Source organism: Diorhabda sublineata, chromosome 1 (genome assembly GCF_026230105.1).
Source record: "Diorhabda sublineata isolate icDioSubl1.1 chromosome 1, icDioSubl1.1, whole genome shotgun sequence".
Classification (NCBI taxonomy): domain Eukaryota; kingdom Metazoa; phylum Arthropoda; class Insecta; order Coleoptera; family Chrysomelidae; genus Diorhabda; species Diorhabda sublineata.
This window is the reverse complement of record NC_079474.1, coordinates 19,921,787-19,941,102: the sequence shown is the minus strand read 5'-3', so window position 1 is coordinate 19,941,102 and position 19,316 is coordinate 19,921,787. Positions and strand designations below refer to the sequence as shown.

The following is a 19,316-nucleotide window of genomic DNA, read 5'->3' as shown; positions in this document are numbered from 1 at the left end:
CCACTAAAAAGGTATCAGTGTTTAGCACGGAAGATTGAACATGTTACCAAAGATAGAAAGGTGGTATACAAAAACTATATCAAGATCGTGAAAGACATAAAAAGGTAAAAAGAAAAATATGAACAAATATAAAATTTATAAATTCAATTTATGTAATCATATACCATAACAATGAACATAAACAGAGAAGAAAACGAACTAAGAAAAGATGATGAAAACTGGGACCGTACATGACATCAGTGAAAAGAAAAGAAAACTTAAAGAACTAAAGTGAACTGAACTGAAGGAAATATAAAAACTGGGCTGTATACTGTATACTATAACAAAAACATTCTACAAACGTATTACCATTGGATTGCCCTATGGCCAAGCAAAGAGTGTTTAAATATCTCACCAATTAGATCGTGGCATTATATCGCGATCAGATCCTATCAATCACATTTTCATTAAGCTAATCAATCAATGAAGGGTCACAATTTCGAAACGACCCAAATTTTTTATTCAATTTTACATCAAAAAGCAATGCGTATACAACAGATATTTTGAAAATAAAACAAAAATACATCAAACATCATATCGATTCAAAAATCCTACAATTTGGTATTTGAAGGTTAGTTATCAATAAAAATCTCATTTGTATACTTGTCGCGTCATTTTTGTGTCTTAATAAGAACTTTGAACCGTTTGAATAATGTAAATCTCTAAGATCAATGACAGAATTTCTATTTGCATATGGTTAATGGTTATTGAAATATAAATTTGTCTGTTGATGTTTTGATTCTTCCTTGGTTAATAAAATTATGTTTTTGTTATTATACTAAACGTCTCTTTCGTTCAATATCTTTTACTTTTCAATATCTCTAAAACTAGCAGTATCTATAATGTATATAAATAATTACTGAGAAGCTGATTTACTATTCTTTAGCTGTAAATTATTTATTCGGTGTTTATGATTGTAGTTTAGTCCCAATTAAACTTATGAGACGCTGTGATTCATACTTTTTGGACAAAAATATCTTTTTGTGAAGTTCGTATAGGTATGAATTGTTTTCATTCTCGCAAATTCAGATAAAAGAGGGAGAACTAACAAACTTTTGATTGAAACTTGTGCATTAATCGCAAGTCTTCATAGTATAGAATCTAGGGAAAAATAAGCATACTATTAAAAATATCTCGACATTCCGTGGACTACAAAGTAAAGAAAATATGCGTCTATTATGAGCTTTGAAGATAGAAAATGTTCAGGGCGGCTCTGAAAACCGCAACCGCTAAAGATAAACCTATTGTATTGAATAAACTAGATCGACTACTCACGGGTCTATAGATAACAGCTCAGATCAAGTTTTAGGATTATGGCTATAAGAGAAAAGTGAATGTGTGCAGATCAAACAAAGAACGGTGATTATCTTTATTATTCTTCATACAAATGTATATAAAAACAAGAATTGATTAGAAACTGTGGACAATAGCCTATATTTCTTCATTATTTTCAGTTTTAATTCCTCTATTTTTTTAATCAATATCTTGTCGTCGATTACAGAGAAAATTCTTCTCAAATATCAGTATTTTTTTATTCGTAATTTTTTCAATATGAATGTGATTCCAATATGTAAAGAATCATATAATAAAATTTGTAGAGAATCACAATTCATGAAACGGGAATCTTCGTAACTATTCCAAAAGTATTTTAGAGAAGGGAGGAACGTGTTATTATCACTAACACATCTGCACACGTCAAGAATTACAAGGACTTTTTATGAAATATGATGTAAATCAAAAGATACCACATTAATACCGATTTATTTATTACCAAAAAGACATTAAATCATTCAAGAAATGACATCTGCTGTTTGCCTTGAACTATCACGTTTTTAGTTGGGTTCGTTGTCGAATATACCAGGTGTTGCGCTGTTTTAATTGATGGCTTTTTATACTCTGTTTTAAATATATTTTCCAAGCCATGTACTCGCACATATACAGTAGAGAGTATCGAAATTATTTTTATTAAATAATTTTTCAGTTATTGATAGAGAAAGTATTAAAAATATCATCAGTTTCAAGCAACCTCACATACTTACACTTCTATAATGTTTTTTTCATTTTTGATGCATCAAAAATATCTTATCTGGCAAACTTATCAAGTCTACTTGAAGAAAAATCAGAATTTTGATTATATATACGAGAGGTGATTGGAAAAATCCATGCATTAATATATTAAAAACAAAATAACTGGTTTGAATAACATTTTACTTAATCTCATCCAAAATACCACTATAAAATAAGTTATTTCAAACTTGAATCAATGAATAAAAGCATTTTTGGGAAGTTTATTTGCTAAACTTTGTGTTTGGATGGATATGGATATGGATATAAAATAAGACTTTTAGCCAAAAACTCACGAATTAAAAGTGAATTGAGGAATGACGCGTTGTCATAATGAAGAATAAAGCATTATATAGGTCTCATTTTTCGCAAATAATTTAATTTCATAAATTTGTTAGTACATGTATCACCTGTTTTGCTGATTATAGTTGCCCTTCCTCCCTTCAATTAAATTATTTGCACTTTCAAATTCCTCATACCACTTGTTGAAAGTCTTCGAAGCTACTACATCATCGCCATAGACAAATTGATATATTTATTCATCTTGAAGCAAAACTTAACTTAACATCTGTCTTTCGCGACAGATACTGTAATAACAAACAGATTCAAACTAGTTACTGCTTATGTTAACACTAGAGGGTATGAGTGATGAATTTAAGTGATAGCTGCTATAAAAATGTTCACCTCGAATTGTTAAATATTTTCACTAAATTTCCAAATTAATTTATTATAATGGGAAGCTCTAGTAACGGCTTCTTTCAGTTCTCTAGAAGAAATATAAAGACATTCAAAAATTCATTCAGTTTGTAATAAAATATGAAATATTTTCACAAATACTGCAATATTGTTTATAGTTGCGTACACAAGTTTTAAATGTTTCTATTTTGTTACAGGGGAAGGAGGAGAAGAAGGATCTCCAGAAGAGGGTGAAAAGTTAGAAGGAGAAGACGAATTGGAATCTATGACTCCAACTTCGGCAACTTCTCCTGCTCAGAATGAAGATGAAGTTTCGTCGCCGCCTCCAGGAGATATTTTGAGTCCCAATAGTCCTCGATCTCCCAGTGGAAATACAAGTTTGTGCAGGTAATATATATATATATTTATCATGATAAATGATAATATTAACAAAAAACTTGTATAAAATGATTTAAAAGAATTGAAAAATAAGTTACTGAATACAGACCTGTACACGTCTAAGCATCGAAAAACAGAGGAAATCCATATTTGCTTGTGGTACGTCATCCAAGCATATTCGTGGATAAACTTGCCAGAAGTAATGTAGTGCAAATTGGTCAATTTTCCCTTTAGCGTATACATACCTATTTCATGAGAAACCTTTTTGATTTAATTTGTTTTTTATAAATTGAACAAAGCAAATCGTCCCTACCACAAAAATAACTAATGAAATATTTCATTTGTTTCAGAAACTCACCGCCTCGTTCCAACTCCAGAGATTCTACAGACTATCCAGTTCAACCTCCATCTCCAACTGAAGAATCAGATATGATATCCGAACGAGCTGCGTTACTTCGTGGTATACCATTGGGTACTTCCTTAAGTCCTATCGGAGTAGCTCTACCACCAACGATTCCAGCATCTGCCGGATTCTTACCACCACAATCAGCTGCAATGGCCGCTTATCTGAACGCAGCAGCTGCAGTGGCACAACAATCTCATAGGCTATTGATGACATCGCCGCTTCCACCAAATTTCCCTAGATCTTCAATTTCTCCATTGATATCGTCTTCCTCATCTCCTCCAGGAGGCTTCAATCATTCACCTATCGATCAACCGATGCAATCTCCTACAGGAGAAGCAATTTTGGACTTTAGTAAGAGAAGTCATATTAAAAGTGAGACGGGTGACTGTGATTCTGATACCAATTTCGGAAAACCAAACTCTCCACTTCCAGGAGAAACGGGAGCTCCTCTAGATTTGTCCGTTAGTAGTCGCAAGCGTACATCAGATGAACCTATGACTCAACCGGTGTCAAGGAAACCAAGAACTGCGGAGTTTAAGCCGACCCTTCCACAGTGGCCACCGACTATAGGTGCTTCCCATATGCCTTACTTCGCAGCAGCAGTAGCAGCTGCCGGTTTATCTCCTAAAAATAATACAGCCGAACTTTGGAACGGTAAAATGAAGCATATAAGCTCGGCTCCAAGCGATGCAACGAAAGCTCTTGAAAAAATGAGCGAATTGAGCAAGCTCGGAGGAGAAGATCTCTTTAGGACAATAGCAAACGCTGCGCCTGTGAATTCAGTCAGTAACCGACACAGCGCTTGGCAATCACATTGGTTGAACAAAGGTGCTGAACAAGCCAAAGATGTCCTCAAGTGCGTTTGGTGTAAACAAAGTTTTCCTAGCTTAGCCGCAATGACGACGCACATGAAAGAGGCTAAACATTGCGGCGTTAATGTTCCCGTCCCGTCGATGCAATCAAGCAATCTCATTCCCCAACCCCCTATTTCCTCTCCCTCCAATACCAATACTAGTACTTCCTCAACAAATTCAATAAAACCGAATCAATCAGATCTGAATATGTTGATCAAAGAAACAATGCCTCTTCCAAGAAAATTAGTACGAGGACAAGATGTGTGGTTGGGAAAAGGTGCCGAACAAACCAGGCAGATACTTAAATGTATGTGGTGCGGACAAAGCTTTAGATCTTTAGCAGAAATGACAAGCCATATGCAACAAACTCAACACTATACTAATATTATATCCCAAGAACAAATTATTTCCTGGAGGTCGTCCGATGATCCAAAAGGGGGTAGCGGTGGAGGCAGTTCTGGCGGAGGTGGGAATCCTCCACCAGGTGCAACTAGTAGTCACGTGAGTGCCGTTCTCACTTGTAAAGTATGTGATCAAGCTTTTAGCTCTTTAAAAGAGCTTAGTAATCACATGGTGAAGAATTCACATTATAAGGAACATATAATGAGGTCGATAACAGAAAGCGGAGGGAGAAGGAGACAAACGAGAGAAAAACGTAAAAAATCTCTACCGGTTAGAAAATTGTTAGAATTAGAAAGAGCACAGCACGAGTTCAAAAACGGAGATAGTGGTGGAATATTGGATAAACTAAGAGATTCAGCCAGTGCAGGTAGGATTACATGTGAAAAATGTGGCAATAAAATAGAAACCTCTCAATTTGTAGATCACATTCGACAATGTGTCGGTGGTATGACTAACAACCAAAGGAATTTTTTAAAAAACGCTTTAATGTCCAATAATATTCTACCTCCGGAGAGTCCAAACAGAGAAAAACTCAAAACTCCTTCAGATAAATCTCCATCTCCCCAACAAAGATCTCCATCCGTAACCGAAAGCAATGCAAAAGAAGTACCAACAACTGAAAATAATAATGTCTCATCGCCTTCGGTGCTAAACGCTATTGAAAAGTTAATCGAGAAAAGTTTCGATTCGCGGTCGAGGCAAAATCCAAATTTCCCTGGGCACGGTCCTTCCCAAGCACCAATGGGTAGCAGTATACTTAAGCGACTGGGTATCGACGAAAGTGTCGACTACACGAAACCATTAGTCGACGCACAAACGATGAACCTCCTTAGAAATTATCACCAACAACAACAAAATCAAATGTACGCCAGAAGAGAAAGGAGTGGAAGTGAATCGAGTTCAATGTCCGAGAGGGGGAGTAGTAGGGTCGATTCACTCACTCCCGAAAGAAAAATGGAACCTCCTGGAATTCCTATAACTAGTACACCACGATCCACTCCCGATATTAAAAGAGAAAGATCTCCGTTTATAGACAAACAAAACACATCTAACGAAACAGACAAAGAACAAGTGATTATAAAAAAAGAAATCGAAGATGAGGAAAGAACAGAAAGAGGAGAAAAGTTTCCAGAAATAAAAGTAAAATCAGAACTGAATGAAACCGAGGATGATGATCGCAATAGTTATCATAGTAACGGAGATATTTCTAAAGAAGAAGATGAAAAAAGGAGAACTCCTATCGCAAGTCCTCGTCAACCAGCTGAAGCGGGACAACCTAATAGTCCTTGTAGAAATTCAACGGCTAGTCCTGCGAGTAGCGAAAGATCAGGCACGCCTAGAAGTACGAATGGTGATAGAAAAACACCGGGCGGAAGCTTAGGCGCTTTGAGCTCCATGTTCGATAATCTATCAGGCACTGGTTCTACTAATGAATTGAATCAAACAGGAAATAAACGAGGATCTAGTCATCCTCTAGCGGCTTTGCAAAAACTTTGCGATAAGACTGAAACTCCCGCCAACAACAGAAATCATCCTTCAGCAACGGTCGTGAACCCAACGGTTAATACGAACAGTACTACAACTGTAAGTGGTACAACACCAGGTGCAATTTTAGCTTTTAGTTGGGCTTGTAACGATGCTGTTATGACGTCAGATTCGATTATGAAATGCGCATTTTGTGATACGCCTTTTATATCAAAAGGAGCTTACCGACATCACTTATCGAAAATGCACTTCGTCAAAGACGGTGTCATCCCAGATCCCATTGCATTAAAGACTTCTCAACCCTCTAGTTCCTCTAGTACCGGTGTCCCTTTAAAAAGTACCACGGCGCTACCTCCTAGCGTAACCACCGGGTCAACTGTAGCGAAAAGTCCCCCAGCTCCAGGTGGATTCGAGGAAAGTCCACATTCGAAATTTCTCAAATATACGGAGCTGGCTAAACAGTTATCTAGTAAATATGTGTAAATAGTGTTCATTTATGATAAAAACATTCCCCTATTTTGTAAAAGTGAAGGCATAACCGCTCAAAGCGGCATTTTGTGATGTTATCATATCGTAAATTCAAACCAATAGTAATAAAAGTAGAAGTTAGTATTTAAACAATGTAATATTCATTGCGGAATTACAAGAATCTCAAGTGATTATGATTGTTATACGAATTTTAAGTCACAAAAAATATGTGTATATATAATTGTAAGAATGTATACTTTTCTCTTATTAGGGAAAACCCGTCAGGTCGAATCAAAACTTTAAAATCAAATTATTTAATATATTATATATATATATATAAATAGTGATGTTTCTAGTGTCAAAATTGTAATACGTACTAAATGGTTTTTTGGTTTTGATTAGACGGTTTATTACGAGTAATTCCAGTCCCTAATCATTTAGATGTAAAAATATTATAGTAGAAATGACGTATATAGAATAAACAACTTTATTCCATAAAAAAAATATTATAAAAAATCAAATGATGAATTTCGATAGGCAAGAAAGTGGAATATAAAAATTTATCAACAGTAAAAGACGCAAGAGCTTTTTTTATCGAATAAATTTCTTTTTGTAACGAAATAATTTTGCCATTCAATAATTTTACGAGAAAAACTGACTGATTTTGTCAAATGTCAGTTTTTCGAGTTAAAAAGAAATTTATCCTTAAAAAAGAAGCTAGAGTGTTTTTTTGCAATTATATGAATATGAATGAACAAAACTAATAATTATCTATATTGATACAATACAATTGAATTATTTAAATACACAATTGTTATAAATTGTTTGGTTTAGTGTACTGATTTAAAAATTTTCTTCTCTGGTATTAACACTTGTAGAATATTCAATTTGATTTTTCTCACTCGAGGCTCGCAAGGAACTAATAAGATTTTCGAGATGTTCAGGATCTATTTGGAGGTAGGGTTTAATAGGAGATGATGATGAGTGTTACATTATCTTTATAAGTTGTTGGTTATCTACTTATTCCTGCTTTGGCTAACTGGGAAACTACTAGAACGGTTTGAATGATTGGTAATTTCATTATTTGTACTGTCGAGTTCAATTTTAGTCACAGAATATTTGGTCCAAGTAGAAACGGTATTAATACCCAGTAAAACATTTTTGTGCCAACCTTTAGAATTTTTGTTTTATTTTGAAAATATTGTATTGTATTCAAAACTTCTTATTGAAGTTCCATACTGATTTTTTTCTTCTTTAAAATGGTTAATTTCACAGTTTAAAGCTTCACCTTCCCCTCAAGTTAATTCATAAGAAGCTATATAAATGAATCTTTTTTGTAATACCTCTGTCTGTCTGTCTCTGTCTGTATTCTACAATTTTGTCATTTTTACTATATCTTGTTCAATGCTACAGAACTTACTTTCCTTCTCTCTGGAATAATTTGTAATTCTTTCCGATTACCATTTCTCGTAACAAGAGCTTCTTTGAAAGTGAAGTCAGCAAAGGATCAAATTTAATATGGTATTCATCGAAATATTTTTCTTGAATCATGTTCGCAGTTCAATTCCAAATTGATTCAACTGCATATTCTTTATAATCTTCTCCATTCCTCTTTTTCATATCGTAGACCCAATCCTTCAATATATCTGCTACTTTTTGTAACGGAATTATTTTTGACAGTTCGTAATTTCGTACCTGAAAAAACTCCAAAAATTGTCTCCATATTGACAATTTAGTATTTTTTGTGGATTGCGGGGCTGCTTTTTCTATATTTTTTGTTATTTGTTCAGTCGAAACTTCCCCAAAACGACTCATGTTGTAATGTTTAAATAAATACTTGATTACGCGTTTTTATCGGTGATAGAAAACGATGCACCTTTTATATCTATACGTCAAAATGACAAAACACTCATATTTAAATGACACATTTTATATAGGAGTTAATTTATCAGCCTAAATACGGGTTCGACTGTTAATTTAATGGAATTTTCATTTTAGTGCTACATGTTCGATACATTCTTTTGTGATACAGGCACAATGAAACGTATTTTTATGCCTCTCCATTTGAAAGTAATATTGTTCCTTGTTGCCTCATTTAATCGAGCCTATACAAGTTCAATTGGGTTTAACTTAGACGGATGTTCCAGGACATAATGCAAAAAATTCGGGAGTGAGTTATTGACCTATAAAGTTGGGAAATCAGAACCTCCATTGTATTTAATTCAGGGGAACGTGGTGACCATACAAATGGACCTTCCTGATCAATCCATCTAGTAGGAAGAATGTTATTACGATGATTTTTTACATCATTTAGGAAGTGGAGAGTGACTCCATCGTGCATGAACTCCATGCTCTGCGAATGTTTAGAGGAATATCACATAACATAAGTGAGAAATCTTTTTGGATAAACTATCGTTTATCATTCTGGTTATTATCAAAAAATATAAACATAATTTTTCAGTTCAGTATCAGTTATCAGTACTTCTCCAACAAATGTATTATCAACTCGTTATTTATATACAAAACCAATGAGTCTTGCTGGTTAAACGAGTTAAACAAATTTTTTGTTTAAAAATCCATTGAGCAACTCATTTTTACTATTTTTAAATTGTACAGGTTGTCCCCGTAAAAGTTACCCCTGGCCTTCGGATGGCAGTGTAGAATTATTAGTCCTGTAAAATTCACTATATGGATATACGTAATTCTCCATAAAAAATTTATAATGATCGAATGTATATTTTCAAAATTTTCTTCATTATAAGTTATGATTTCACAAATTTAAATGCCTATAATTCAGAAACGAGGGGTCGTATAAGAATCACAGCATTATTTTCACGTCTTCTAATCACTCCCGAATTTTTTGCATTAAGTCCCGGAACGAAAACTCATTGAAAATGGAAGAGATGTGAATAAAAACTAAAGAAAAAAATAATTTACGGGTGATCTGAGGTCGGAAAGTGGAAGGGGGTGAGTTTTTAAGGGTAAAAATGGCTCTGCTCGATTTTCTACAAAACTACTAGTCATAAGGAAAAAGTTGTATAATATTCACACTTTTTTCACCTAATTATGTTTAACTTTCACAAAATTTTTTTATCCCACTAAATTTAATGGAAAATTTTCTTTTCATGTCCCAAAAGAACTGTAATTAATTTTATTGTAAATATTTATTATTATTCTTATTACCTTCTTCTGCTTGTGTTATACTTCAAAAATTCCAAAAACCACGGAAATTTTGAAATTGAAAATTCTCGCATTAAAATATCGTCGGAGGAGGGCTTTTTGTTGGAATTGGAATCTCTACTTCGTAATGGCGTTAAAAAATATTTTCTCAGAAAGAGGCAAGAGAATATAATGAAATCACCATTTTTTTAAAATAACCATTTTGTTAAAAAAAACTAAGAAAATTTGACTTTTCTAGGCTTTCTATCGGTGAACTCTTATCAGGTTATCAAAATTGGTGTTATCAGCATTTTGGATTGATAAAGTTGCCCAACGTGAGGCACCTTTTAAAATCAATTTTAAGAGCTTTAAGCTGCAATAACATTTTCTCTACTGTACATGGGCCATATTTCTGTTAATAGTTCAAGTTTAAACATGGAAAATCGTGATTATTCCTATCTAACGAGAATTCTTAAAATTTCTTTTGGTCTCGTTTTAGGTTCAGTTCTGTCTTGTAAAATATTGTCAGTACAAGATACAATATTTTTCATTATTAGTTACGATTTTTACTCGGCCATTTTAACAGCGTTCTTCAAGGAATCCATTTTTCCAAAACCCATTACTATCAATGTTAAAAGCTTCTGTGTTTTTATTCTGCAAACAATTTTTTTTGGTTTTTGGCTCATTTGGATCTAAATATCTAAGAAGAGATGAAGATAAAGAAATTGGTATCAACTCTTATATTTTATTCCTACCAGTCCTACCAGCCTAAGCAGCCAACCAGTGCTAATAGAAGTGTGCAGCTTGTATCTTTGACATTAAATAAGACATGCTCCATGTCTTCGTCTGCTCCGCGGACTTGCGCTGTGTTTACTTATTCGCGTTGTGAATTAAGCAGTAGGTCCACCTTCCTCTGTAAGAGACTTGATATGTATTTTGTCACTGTTTCTCCTCAGATTTGGTCGAGTTAATACCAAACGCTTTCACAACTTTCTTTTGTATTTTTGCTAAAAGAATTATACACAGATCCTTATTGTATATGCAACGGTATTCATTCAAATACATTGTGCACTAGATAGACCAAAAAAATTCCAACAAAGTACCCACGAAACATCAAAAGACCCAGGAGAAAAGCTAACCCAAGATGGGACCATGATTTAAAGAAGCTAAAATAAACAACTTGGGCCCGACAACCCTACGGGTTCAAATGAAGGACCAATACATAAACATGTAAAGGAGGAGAAATCGTAGGAATAGGCTGCATATGATGATGATGACATTGCACACTAGTATTCTGAAGGGAAGATGTAATCATATAAGAATGTTCCTTATTAAATTTGTGTGACCATGTACAAATAACTAAAGAAGCGTTTAGTAACTTTTTAAAATTGAAATAATATGGATACATATACATTTTAAAGTTGTTCAAATTATTTGAATTATGAAGAATTCATTCTAATTAAGAGGTGGGTTCAATTTATAACTATTATTTGAATCTCTTAACATCATTACTTTCACTTCACTAATCTTACGATATTGATACAGTGATTGTAACGACGTAGGATTGTTTTTAATACCGTCTTCTAGAAGTTCAACCGGGGCACAATAAATTTGATAATAACGTGAAATTTTTTATGTAGTGATGTGGTTTATTCTATATATTTTGTTTAATTTGATAGTTGTCGGTTATAATAACCACACATTTCGGAAAGTACTAAATTGTAGTTGTGAAAATTTGACTTCTTCTTAAGTATTTGAGTTGATTGTACGTTTTCAAAGAATGAAAAAAAAATACTACAAATGTTAAGTATACGTATATCGTAAACATCTCATCTTCCAACAAAGTTTTTAAATGACTATTTATCAATAATAATTATTATAATATACTAAATAATACAAAAAATGTATACGCAATTAGCTGGTATTCATGGCGAAGCTCTTTTTATGTTTTGAAAAATTTAACTTTATTTAATATTTTGTTGTATTTGATCGCAATGAAAGCTCAAATAAATACATGTTATAAAAATATTGCTTTTCATTTATATTTTTACCCTCTTTACAACGACTTAAAGGAAAATGTATATATACCAAAACTTCGTTTAAATGAGTTAGGTCTAATATTTTTCGGATTCGGACAATTAACTCTTACAGCTTTCAAAATCTGTGGAAAACCTTCAAAAAAGTTATTGGAAAAACTGAAACCTCTATGGTTTTTAATTGTTGGTTGTATGAAACCAAAAAATGAACACAAGCTAACATTTCAACAAACAAACATTGAAAGCCGCTGGACGTTTAAGCTGGGCAAAAGTGTTCATCATGTCCCGTTTAGGATTTATTAATGAAGATTATTTAATATATAATATATATAATTTCTTCTTCTTCTTCTTCTTCTTCTTATTCTAAGACTGTGTCTTGTGTTTTAGAGGCAGCCTAAGTTGTGACTGCGAGGACCAGCTCTCATACCAGCGCTTTGGTGGTCTTCCAAGCGGTCTACTTGTATTGGGTCTCTCTTCCTTTGCGATTTTCGCCAGCCGATCGTTGTTCATTCTATTGACATGATCTCTCCATGCTCTTCTTCTAGTTCTGGTCCATCTCACTATATCCGGAACGTCACACATTCTTCTGATTTCATTGCTCCTTATTCTGTCTCTTAGTGTTTTCCCTGTGATTGAGCGTAATGTCTTCATCTCGGTTGTTCTAAGAATCCCTTTAGTAGTTGCAGTCTCCGCCCTCGTTTCTATGGCGTATGTCATTACTGGTCTGACACAAGTTTTATATATCCGTGTTTTGCATTCGATACTTAAAAATTTATTCCTCCATATCACGGTTCGAAGGAATCCTGATATCCTAGATGCTGCTGTTGTTTGCGTTTTGACTTCTTGTTTCAATATATATAATTTAAAGTGTAGAATCCAATAGTAAAGAGAAAAATTTAAGTTTTCGAAGTTTTAAGATAGCGAAGTTCGGCACCATTTTCTGAATACCCTATAAAAATTTTTGTCAAGTTTTCCACAGATTTTGAAAGCTGTAAGTGTGATTTGTCCAAATCCCAAAAATAGTAAACCTGACTCACTTAAACATAGAAATATAATTTTTTTTAGTGGAGGGCTACATGTGTCCAAAATTTCGAAAATGTGGAATAATTAAAAAATTGTAGACATTAGGCATACAATGCCTTATATAAAGTTATATTAAAACCTATAACCGGAAGTTCCAGAAAACTGAAATTATTTTAGCTGAAACGAGCATTTTTGAAAACCCATTCAAGCAAATTTTCAGAACACTAGTCCCAGTACTTTCCCTTATACATATCGATTCAGCTTGTCGTGAAGGACCCTGTATATTCTATGATTCTGTCCTCCCAATCTTCCGAAGGTAAATCTTTGTGATTGACCCACTCATGAATGTAGCTTTCATTGCATAAGACACAAAGTTTTGGTTATTGAGAAATATCCTTCATTAGTGCTTAATTTCCTCAAAACGGAGATGGATTTTCTCGTTTGTGTAACTGAGTAAAAATAAAAAAAAAAAGTTTATATTTATTCTTTGTACGATGAATAGGCTCTTCTTTTTCACAATTAGCTATAAACTTCACCCAATCGTTACATTTAAAAACTGATGCTGTGATATCCGTTAACTTTTTTATGTGTAGGGTCAGCCAACAGATATTTTTAGTCGTTTTCATTGAAGCTGGCTGTGAAGCGGAGGGATTAACGGTGAACCAATCTCCGTCTACATACTGCAGGTTTCATACGTCATTATTTACAGGATGTTGAAATTGACACTATGGATTGGTCAGAGCGTTACCCTTTACTCAAATCCTATCAAGCATTTATAGGATGAACTTAAGAAAAGAGAAGAAGCTCCAACTAGAAATCCTGTTTAGGCCAAGAAATCGGACCTCAAACATCACCCACCGAAGAATGGGAAACGATCGAACAATATCGAGTGAAGAAACTCATTCGATCTATGGAAAAGTGATTGGTAGCTAATATTAGAGCTATAGAAGAGAATACTAAATATTTCAAATTTACAAAAATTGAAGCTTGTGTTTTCCTCACTGTAATTATAACCATTTTTCATTTTTTGAGATACCTTTGAGATACCTTTGAGATACCTTCGATTGATTGATATCTTCTAAATGCTGTATACGTGAACTGGAAACATAAAATTAACTGCTAGATTTCCAGACACCTCACATATCGATTATTATATTTAGGGACTAAATAACGGAGGAATTCAATCTGGTAAATTTTGTTCCAAAAATACTAGCAGAAGGAAAGGATTATTTAATATCACATTTTTATGTACATAACTTATGAAGTAACCCATTGATAAACTTTTGAAATATTGTAGACGATTTTATATAGAGATTGTATTAATAGTTATTCTCTACGTCCGTTATAATATTCACGTTTATTTTTTTTCTTCAAATAATTCATTTGCATTCATAAAGAATGTAGTTTCTGAATCGGTCAAAAGGCATGGAAAAAAGTACTGTAGCAGCTCGTTTTTTCACGCTTTTGCGTTAAAAAAGTCCCGTAATGTGTCATTTTTTATCGCAATTATAAAATTCGTTTTGTTTCTAATTAAACGGAGTGTAATATTGAAGAAAGTTTAAACTGCACACCAGATGATGTTGTTGAATCGGCAACTGCAGCGACTATGAATCTTTTCTGTGAGAAATCCAGGGAACAATATTTGAAGGAATATAATTCTTTTATGGAGTGACGTAATAAAAAAGGCATAAACAGCTTCACAGAAAGAGTGTTTCTAGCTTACTTTGAAACTAAATCCAAAATGTGGAAGTCTTCAACACTTTGGTTGACTTATTCAATACTGAAAGGCACCCTAATGGTAAATAACGACGTAAACATCAGTAAGTACTCGAAACTTATTGCATATTTGAAAAATAAATCAGTTGGTGATGAACCCAAAAAATCTAAAACATTTGCTCGTGAAGAAATTAAGTTTCTGTTGCCAGCTCCAGATAATCATTATCTTATGCATAAGGTATGACAGCAAAAAAATTTAACATCTTCCAGGTTGCTCTCATATTCTGAATCGCAGGAGATCTGCGAAGGGAAGAATTATATAAAATGAAGTGTAACGATATTAATAATACCAGAAATGTTTTAATTATCACAATACCTGATACAAAAACTCATGTAGATTGAATTTGGTAAACATTTATAAAATATGAAAAATCAACGACCCACAAATGTCAAAACAGATCATTTCTTTTTGCTGTATACAAATGGAAAATGCAAAACCCAAATTGTAGGTATCAATACCTTTTCAAAAATTCCCTCGCTTATCGAAAACATTTGAATCTAGCTTATTCAAAAAACTACACTGGGTATACATTTCGACGCTCTTCGGTGTCTCTATTAGTGGATTCTGGTGGTGATATTATTCATCTAAAGAAACACGGTGGATGGAAATCCAACACGGTTGCGGAGGGCTACGTAGACGACTCAATAAAAAACAAAATGGATTCTGCAGTGAAAATTTTAACGGGAACAACTAGTTCGACTTCAAGCAACATTATAAATGTCTATTATCCTACCAACAATCCAATAACTTTTATTACAACTATAGACGATGTTATTTCTTTGAACTCGTTAAATGTTGCCAATTCAAGTACCAATAGTAATGTTATTTCTTCTTCACTTCAAATTAATAATGCTCACAGTTGTACTTTTAATATTATTATTACAAAATAAAAATTGATAAAAGTTTAGTCGAATTTTTTCACGTCTACGGATGTAGAAAATTTTTTGTATGTAACTCGTGAGTAAAGTAACTTTTCAATCGTAGGAATTGCCGTCCTGCTCGTGAAAAAAAGTATTACTTCACTCACTTGTTGCATAAATAACTATTTTATTTATCTAGGCACTAAAATCATACTTTTTTTCACGAGACTGGAAATTAGTTACCGAGGTGTTTTACAGACAAGTGACAAAAAGAGACTGGCACGTTACATATTATCGATATCGTCCAGATTGAACAATACTTGCTAGAATAGTTGGAAAGTTATATAGGATGGGGGATTTCGTTAGGACACTGTATGTGTTCATCTGTAAGGTTATGTATATAAAATATTCCATTATTAACAAATTTTATATCCATTTTTACGACTTATTTTAATAATAATTTCAAGGCAATGCGCCTCAAGTATTGTAGGTGTTAAATAAACTTCGATTATTATTTATAACTGTGTCTTTTAATTTATTGTATTAATAAACATTTAATACGGTTTCTGTAACCGAGGTGTTTTCAAAAATTACCGTCTTGTTTGTGTATTATGTGTATTCTATATGAAACAACATAAAATCAAACAATTTATGATAATATTAATGAAGTGAAGTTTGTTTCGGCATATAGTCAAAGATCTTAAAATTTACGTTCAATTGTACGCTAAATCAAATGTAACAGTACTAAATAACAATATTATCTTGCGGTACGCAGTTTTATATACCAGGTGTAAATATTATTATAATATATAAAATAGGTGTTGTGAAAAATGCGGAAAATACGTATAATAAGCTTTGTTAACAACAATAAATATTTGTTCGTTCAATATATACTGAATTGGATGAGGTAAGAAAAGACAAACGAAACGAAATTCGTACGGTGATACCCTAAAATAAATTTTCTACGTAATTATAAATAGAAATGAAAAATAATACCATATAAACCAATACAAACTAAAATATCAAGTAGTCAGTACGCAACTACATACATTTTAATTGTGCACACATATCGTTTTCGTAGTTGATAGAAAATTTATCAAATCAAGCGGAAAAGAAAGTTAGTTAAATTTATTATAAACCATTAACACCTACGCGTAGGCAAACAAAAATATCGGATATTAAATAGAGAACTTTACTTAAAAATCTCGTTATAGATTGTTTTCAGGCAGTAGACGAGATAGAATATGGATAAATCCTTGACGCTCTTGTATCAACGATCTATCCCAATAATTCCCCTCATTTTGATGAGGTTCAATTGTTGGAGTATAGCAACGATGCGCACACTAAATATAATTGTGCCTGTGCGAAATAAAAATGCCAGGTAGACGGGAAACCAAGAGAGCCAAATTTTATTGCTCTTCCCCTTCCGTCTGAAGAGCCCCGAAGGATGACCCACCACGGTCAGTCCGCCACCAGCCCACACGACAGCCAGTCGCATTCAGCAGTTCACATCCAGTTATCAGTGTTTATACAAAAGTGTTTTTTTACAGTCCATTCATTTATAATTAAACGAAAGACTTTTTCAAGTGCATTTTATATACTGCGTTACGTGCATACTTTTATTCATGTATTATTGTGCTTCATTTATGTATTATTAATAAAGTCAATCTAATAATACTTATTGTTTATTAACATTTAACAACAGGTTATGGTTATGGGCCCAGCCCAATAATACAATAAAGTAAATAAATAAAAGTGCTCATAAAGTTAAGTAACGCAGTATAGGACAATTTAAAGTTAAACACTGAAGTGAACTAAAGTAAAGTGAATTTTTCGCACGATGGCAGAAAGCGTAAGGTAAAACGTGCAAAAATTGAACAGTGACAATTACTCCACATGGAGTTTCAAAGTGAAGTTGCTATTGATAAAAGACGGTTTGTGGGACGTGGTTCGTCAAGATAAAGATGCGGCCACTACAGTTCCCCCCGCAGCCGGAGCCGACACCGCCGCGATCGCTGCTGCTGCCGCAGCTACTGCTACAGCCGTTACCGCTTGGCAGAAGAAGGATCAAGACGCTCAAGTCGTGATTGGCTTGACAGTTGAAGATAGCCAATTGCGATTCATCAAGGAGAAGAAAACGGCCGCACGATCAATGGGAGGCATTGAAGTCACATCACCAAAAGAATACAACTTCAAATAAGGTACACCTTTTATAGCGCGTTGTTCGCATGACTCTCGAAGAGAGCGGAGACATGGAAGCTCACGTTGCGAAAATGTCAGAATATTTTGATAAGCTCGCTGCACTAGGCGTAGAAATGAAGGACGACGTAATTGCTTGTTTCTATTTATCGAGTTTGCCGGAGTCTTACGACACTCTCACTACGGCTTTGGAGAGTAGGCCCGAATCAGACCTCACCTCTGAATTCGTGAAGAGTCGATTAATCGACGAATTCATGAGGCGCAAAGGGGCTCAAGAAGTAAGGGAGATTTCAGGCAAAGAAACAGCGATGAAGGCCGAGCATAAAGCAAATAGCAGCGGCAATCAGACATCCAAAAGAAGCTGTTTCTTCTGCAAAAAGGAAGGGCACATCAAGGTAAACTGCAATAAATATAAGGCCTGGAAAGCGAAGCAGGAAAAGGGCAATAAAGTTTCCGAGGAGCGCGAACAGACAGGAACTGCTTACACGTGTCGCGAGATTTGTCTAGGCGCAAGGACAACAGAATGCAGCTGGATTGTGGACTCAGGCGCAACGAGCCACATGGTGCAGTCTCGAGAATTTTTCGACAAGATAGACCCCAGTAAAAAGGGATTTGTCTGCCTCGCAGACGAGACGAGAGCGGCAATCGAAGGCAAGGGGTCTGGGGCCATAAAGTGTTCGGCCGACGGCGAAAAATTTTCACAACTGCAAATAAACGACGTGCTGCTCGTTCCCGGTTTGGGGACAAATTTATTGTCGGTTCGGAAAATGACCAACGACGGCTACGAAATTATTTTTAAAAAGGATAGCTGCAGCATCGTAAAAGATGGAAAGGTGAAAGCAGTCGCGCGCGCCCCTTCAAATTCAGATCTCTACGAGATAAAGACAGCGCAAAGGGCCTGTACGGCCAATCAAGTCGTAAAAGAAAAAATCAGTGAAGGACACACCGAAAGCTGCCAACATGTTTGGCACCGACGTCTCGGGCATCAAAATCCAGATGCTATAAAGGAGATGGCAGCGAAGGGTCTTGCTACCGGCATCCAGGTAGTCGATTGCGGTATGCGGGAAATCTGCGAGTGCTGTTTGAAGGGCAAGATGCCTCGCTTAGCATTTCCAAAACAGTCATTTAGCAAGACAAAGGCTCCACTCGATTTAATTCACTCAGACGTCTGCTCAATGCCGGAGCTCACGGTCGGTCGTAAAAAGTATGTTTTAACCATCATCGATGATTTTTCGAGATACACGCACTTGTATCTTTTAGAGCATAAGAATGAAGCTACGAAATTCATCAAGCAGTTTGTGCAGATGGGGAAAACTCAGTTCAACAAGACCGTCAAGATGATCAGATCAGATCGAGGCCGTGAATACGTAAATAATGATTTACGCGGATATCTGCAAAAGGAAGGGATTCGCATTCAGTACACCGCGCCCTATTCGCCGCCGCAAAACGGCGTCGCAGAAAGAAAAAACA

The 19,316-nt window shown here is 34.5% G+C and overlaps 1 protein-coding gene across 1 annotated transcript in view; it reads left to right on the top strand.

Annotated features, from left to right (window-relative positions):
* LOC130442107 (protein tiptop-like) overlaps positions 1 to 6,850 on the top strand; it is a 261,074-nt gene extending 254,224 nt beyond the window's left edge. The window contains exons 2-3 of the mRNA XM_056776149.1: positions 2,997 to 3,186; positions 3,528 to 6,850. Coding sequence (XP_056632127.1) covers positions 2,997 to 3,186; positions 3,528 to 6,807 — 3,470 coding nt within the window. The 3' untranslated portion in view covers positions 6,808 to 6,850. The remainder of the gene's footprint in view (positions 1 to 2,996; positions 3,187 to 3,527) is intronic.
* The last annotated feature ends 12,466 nt before the right edge of the window (positions 6,851 to 19,316 follow it).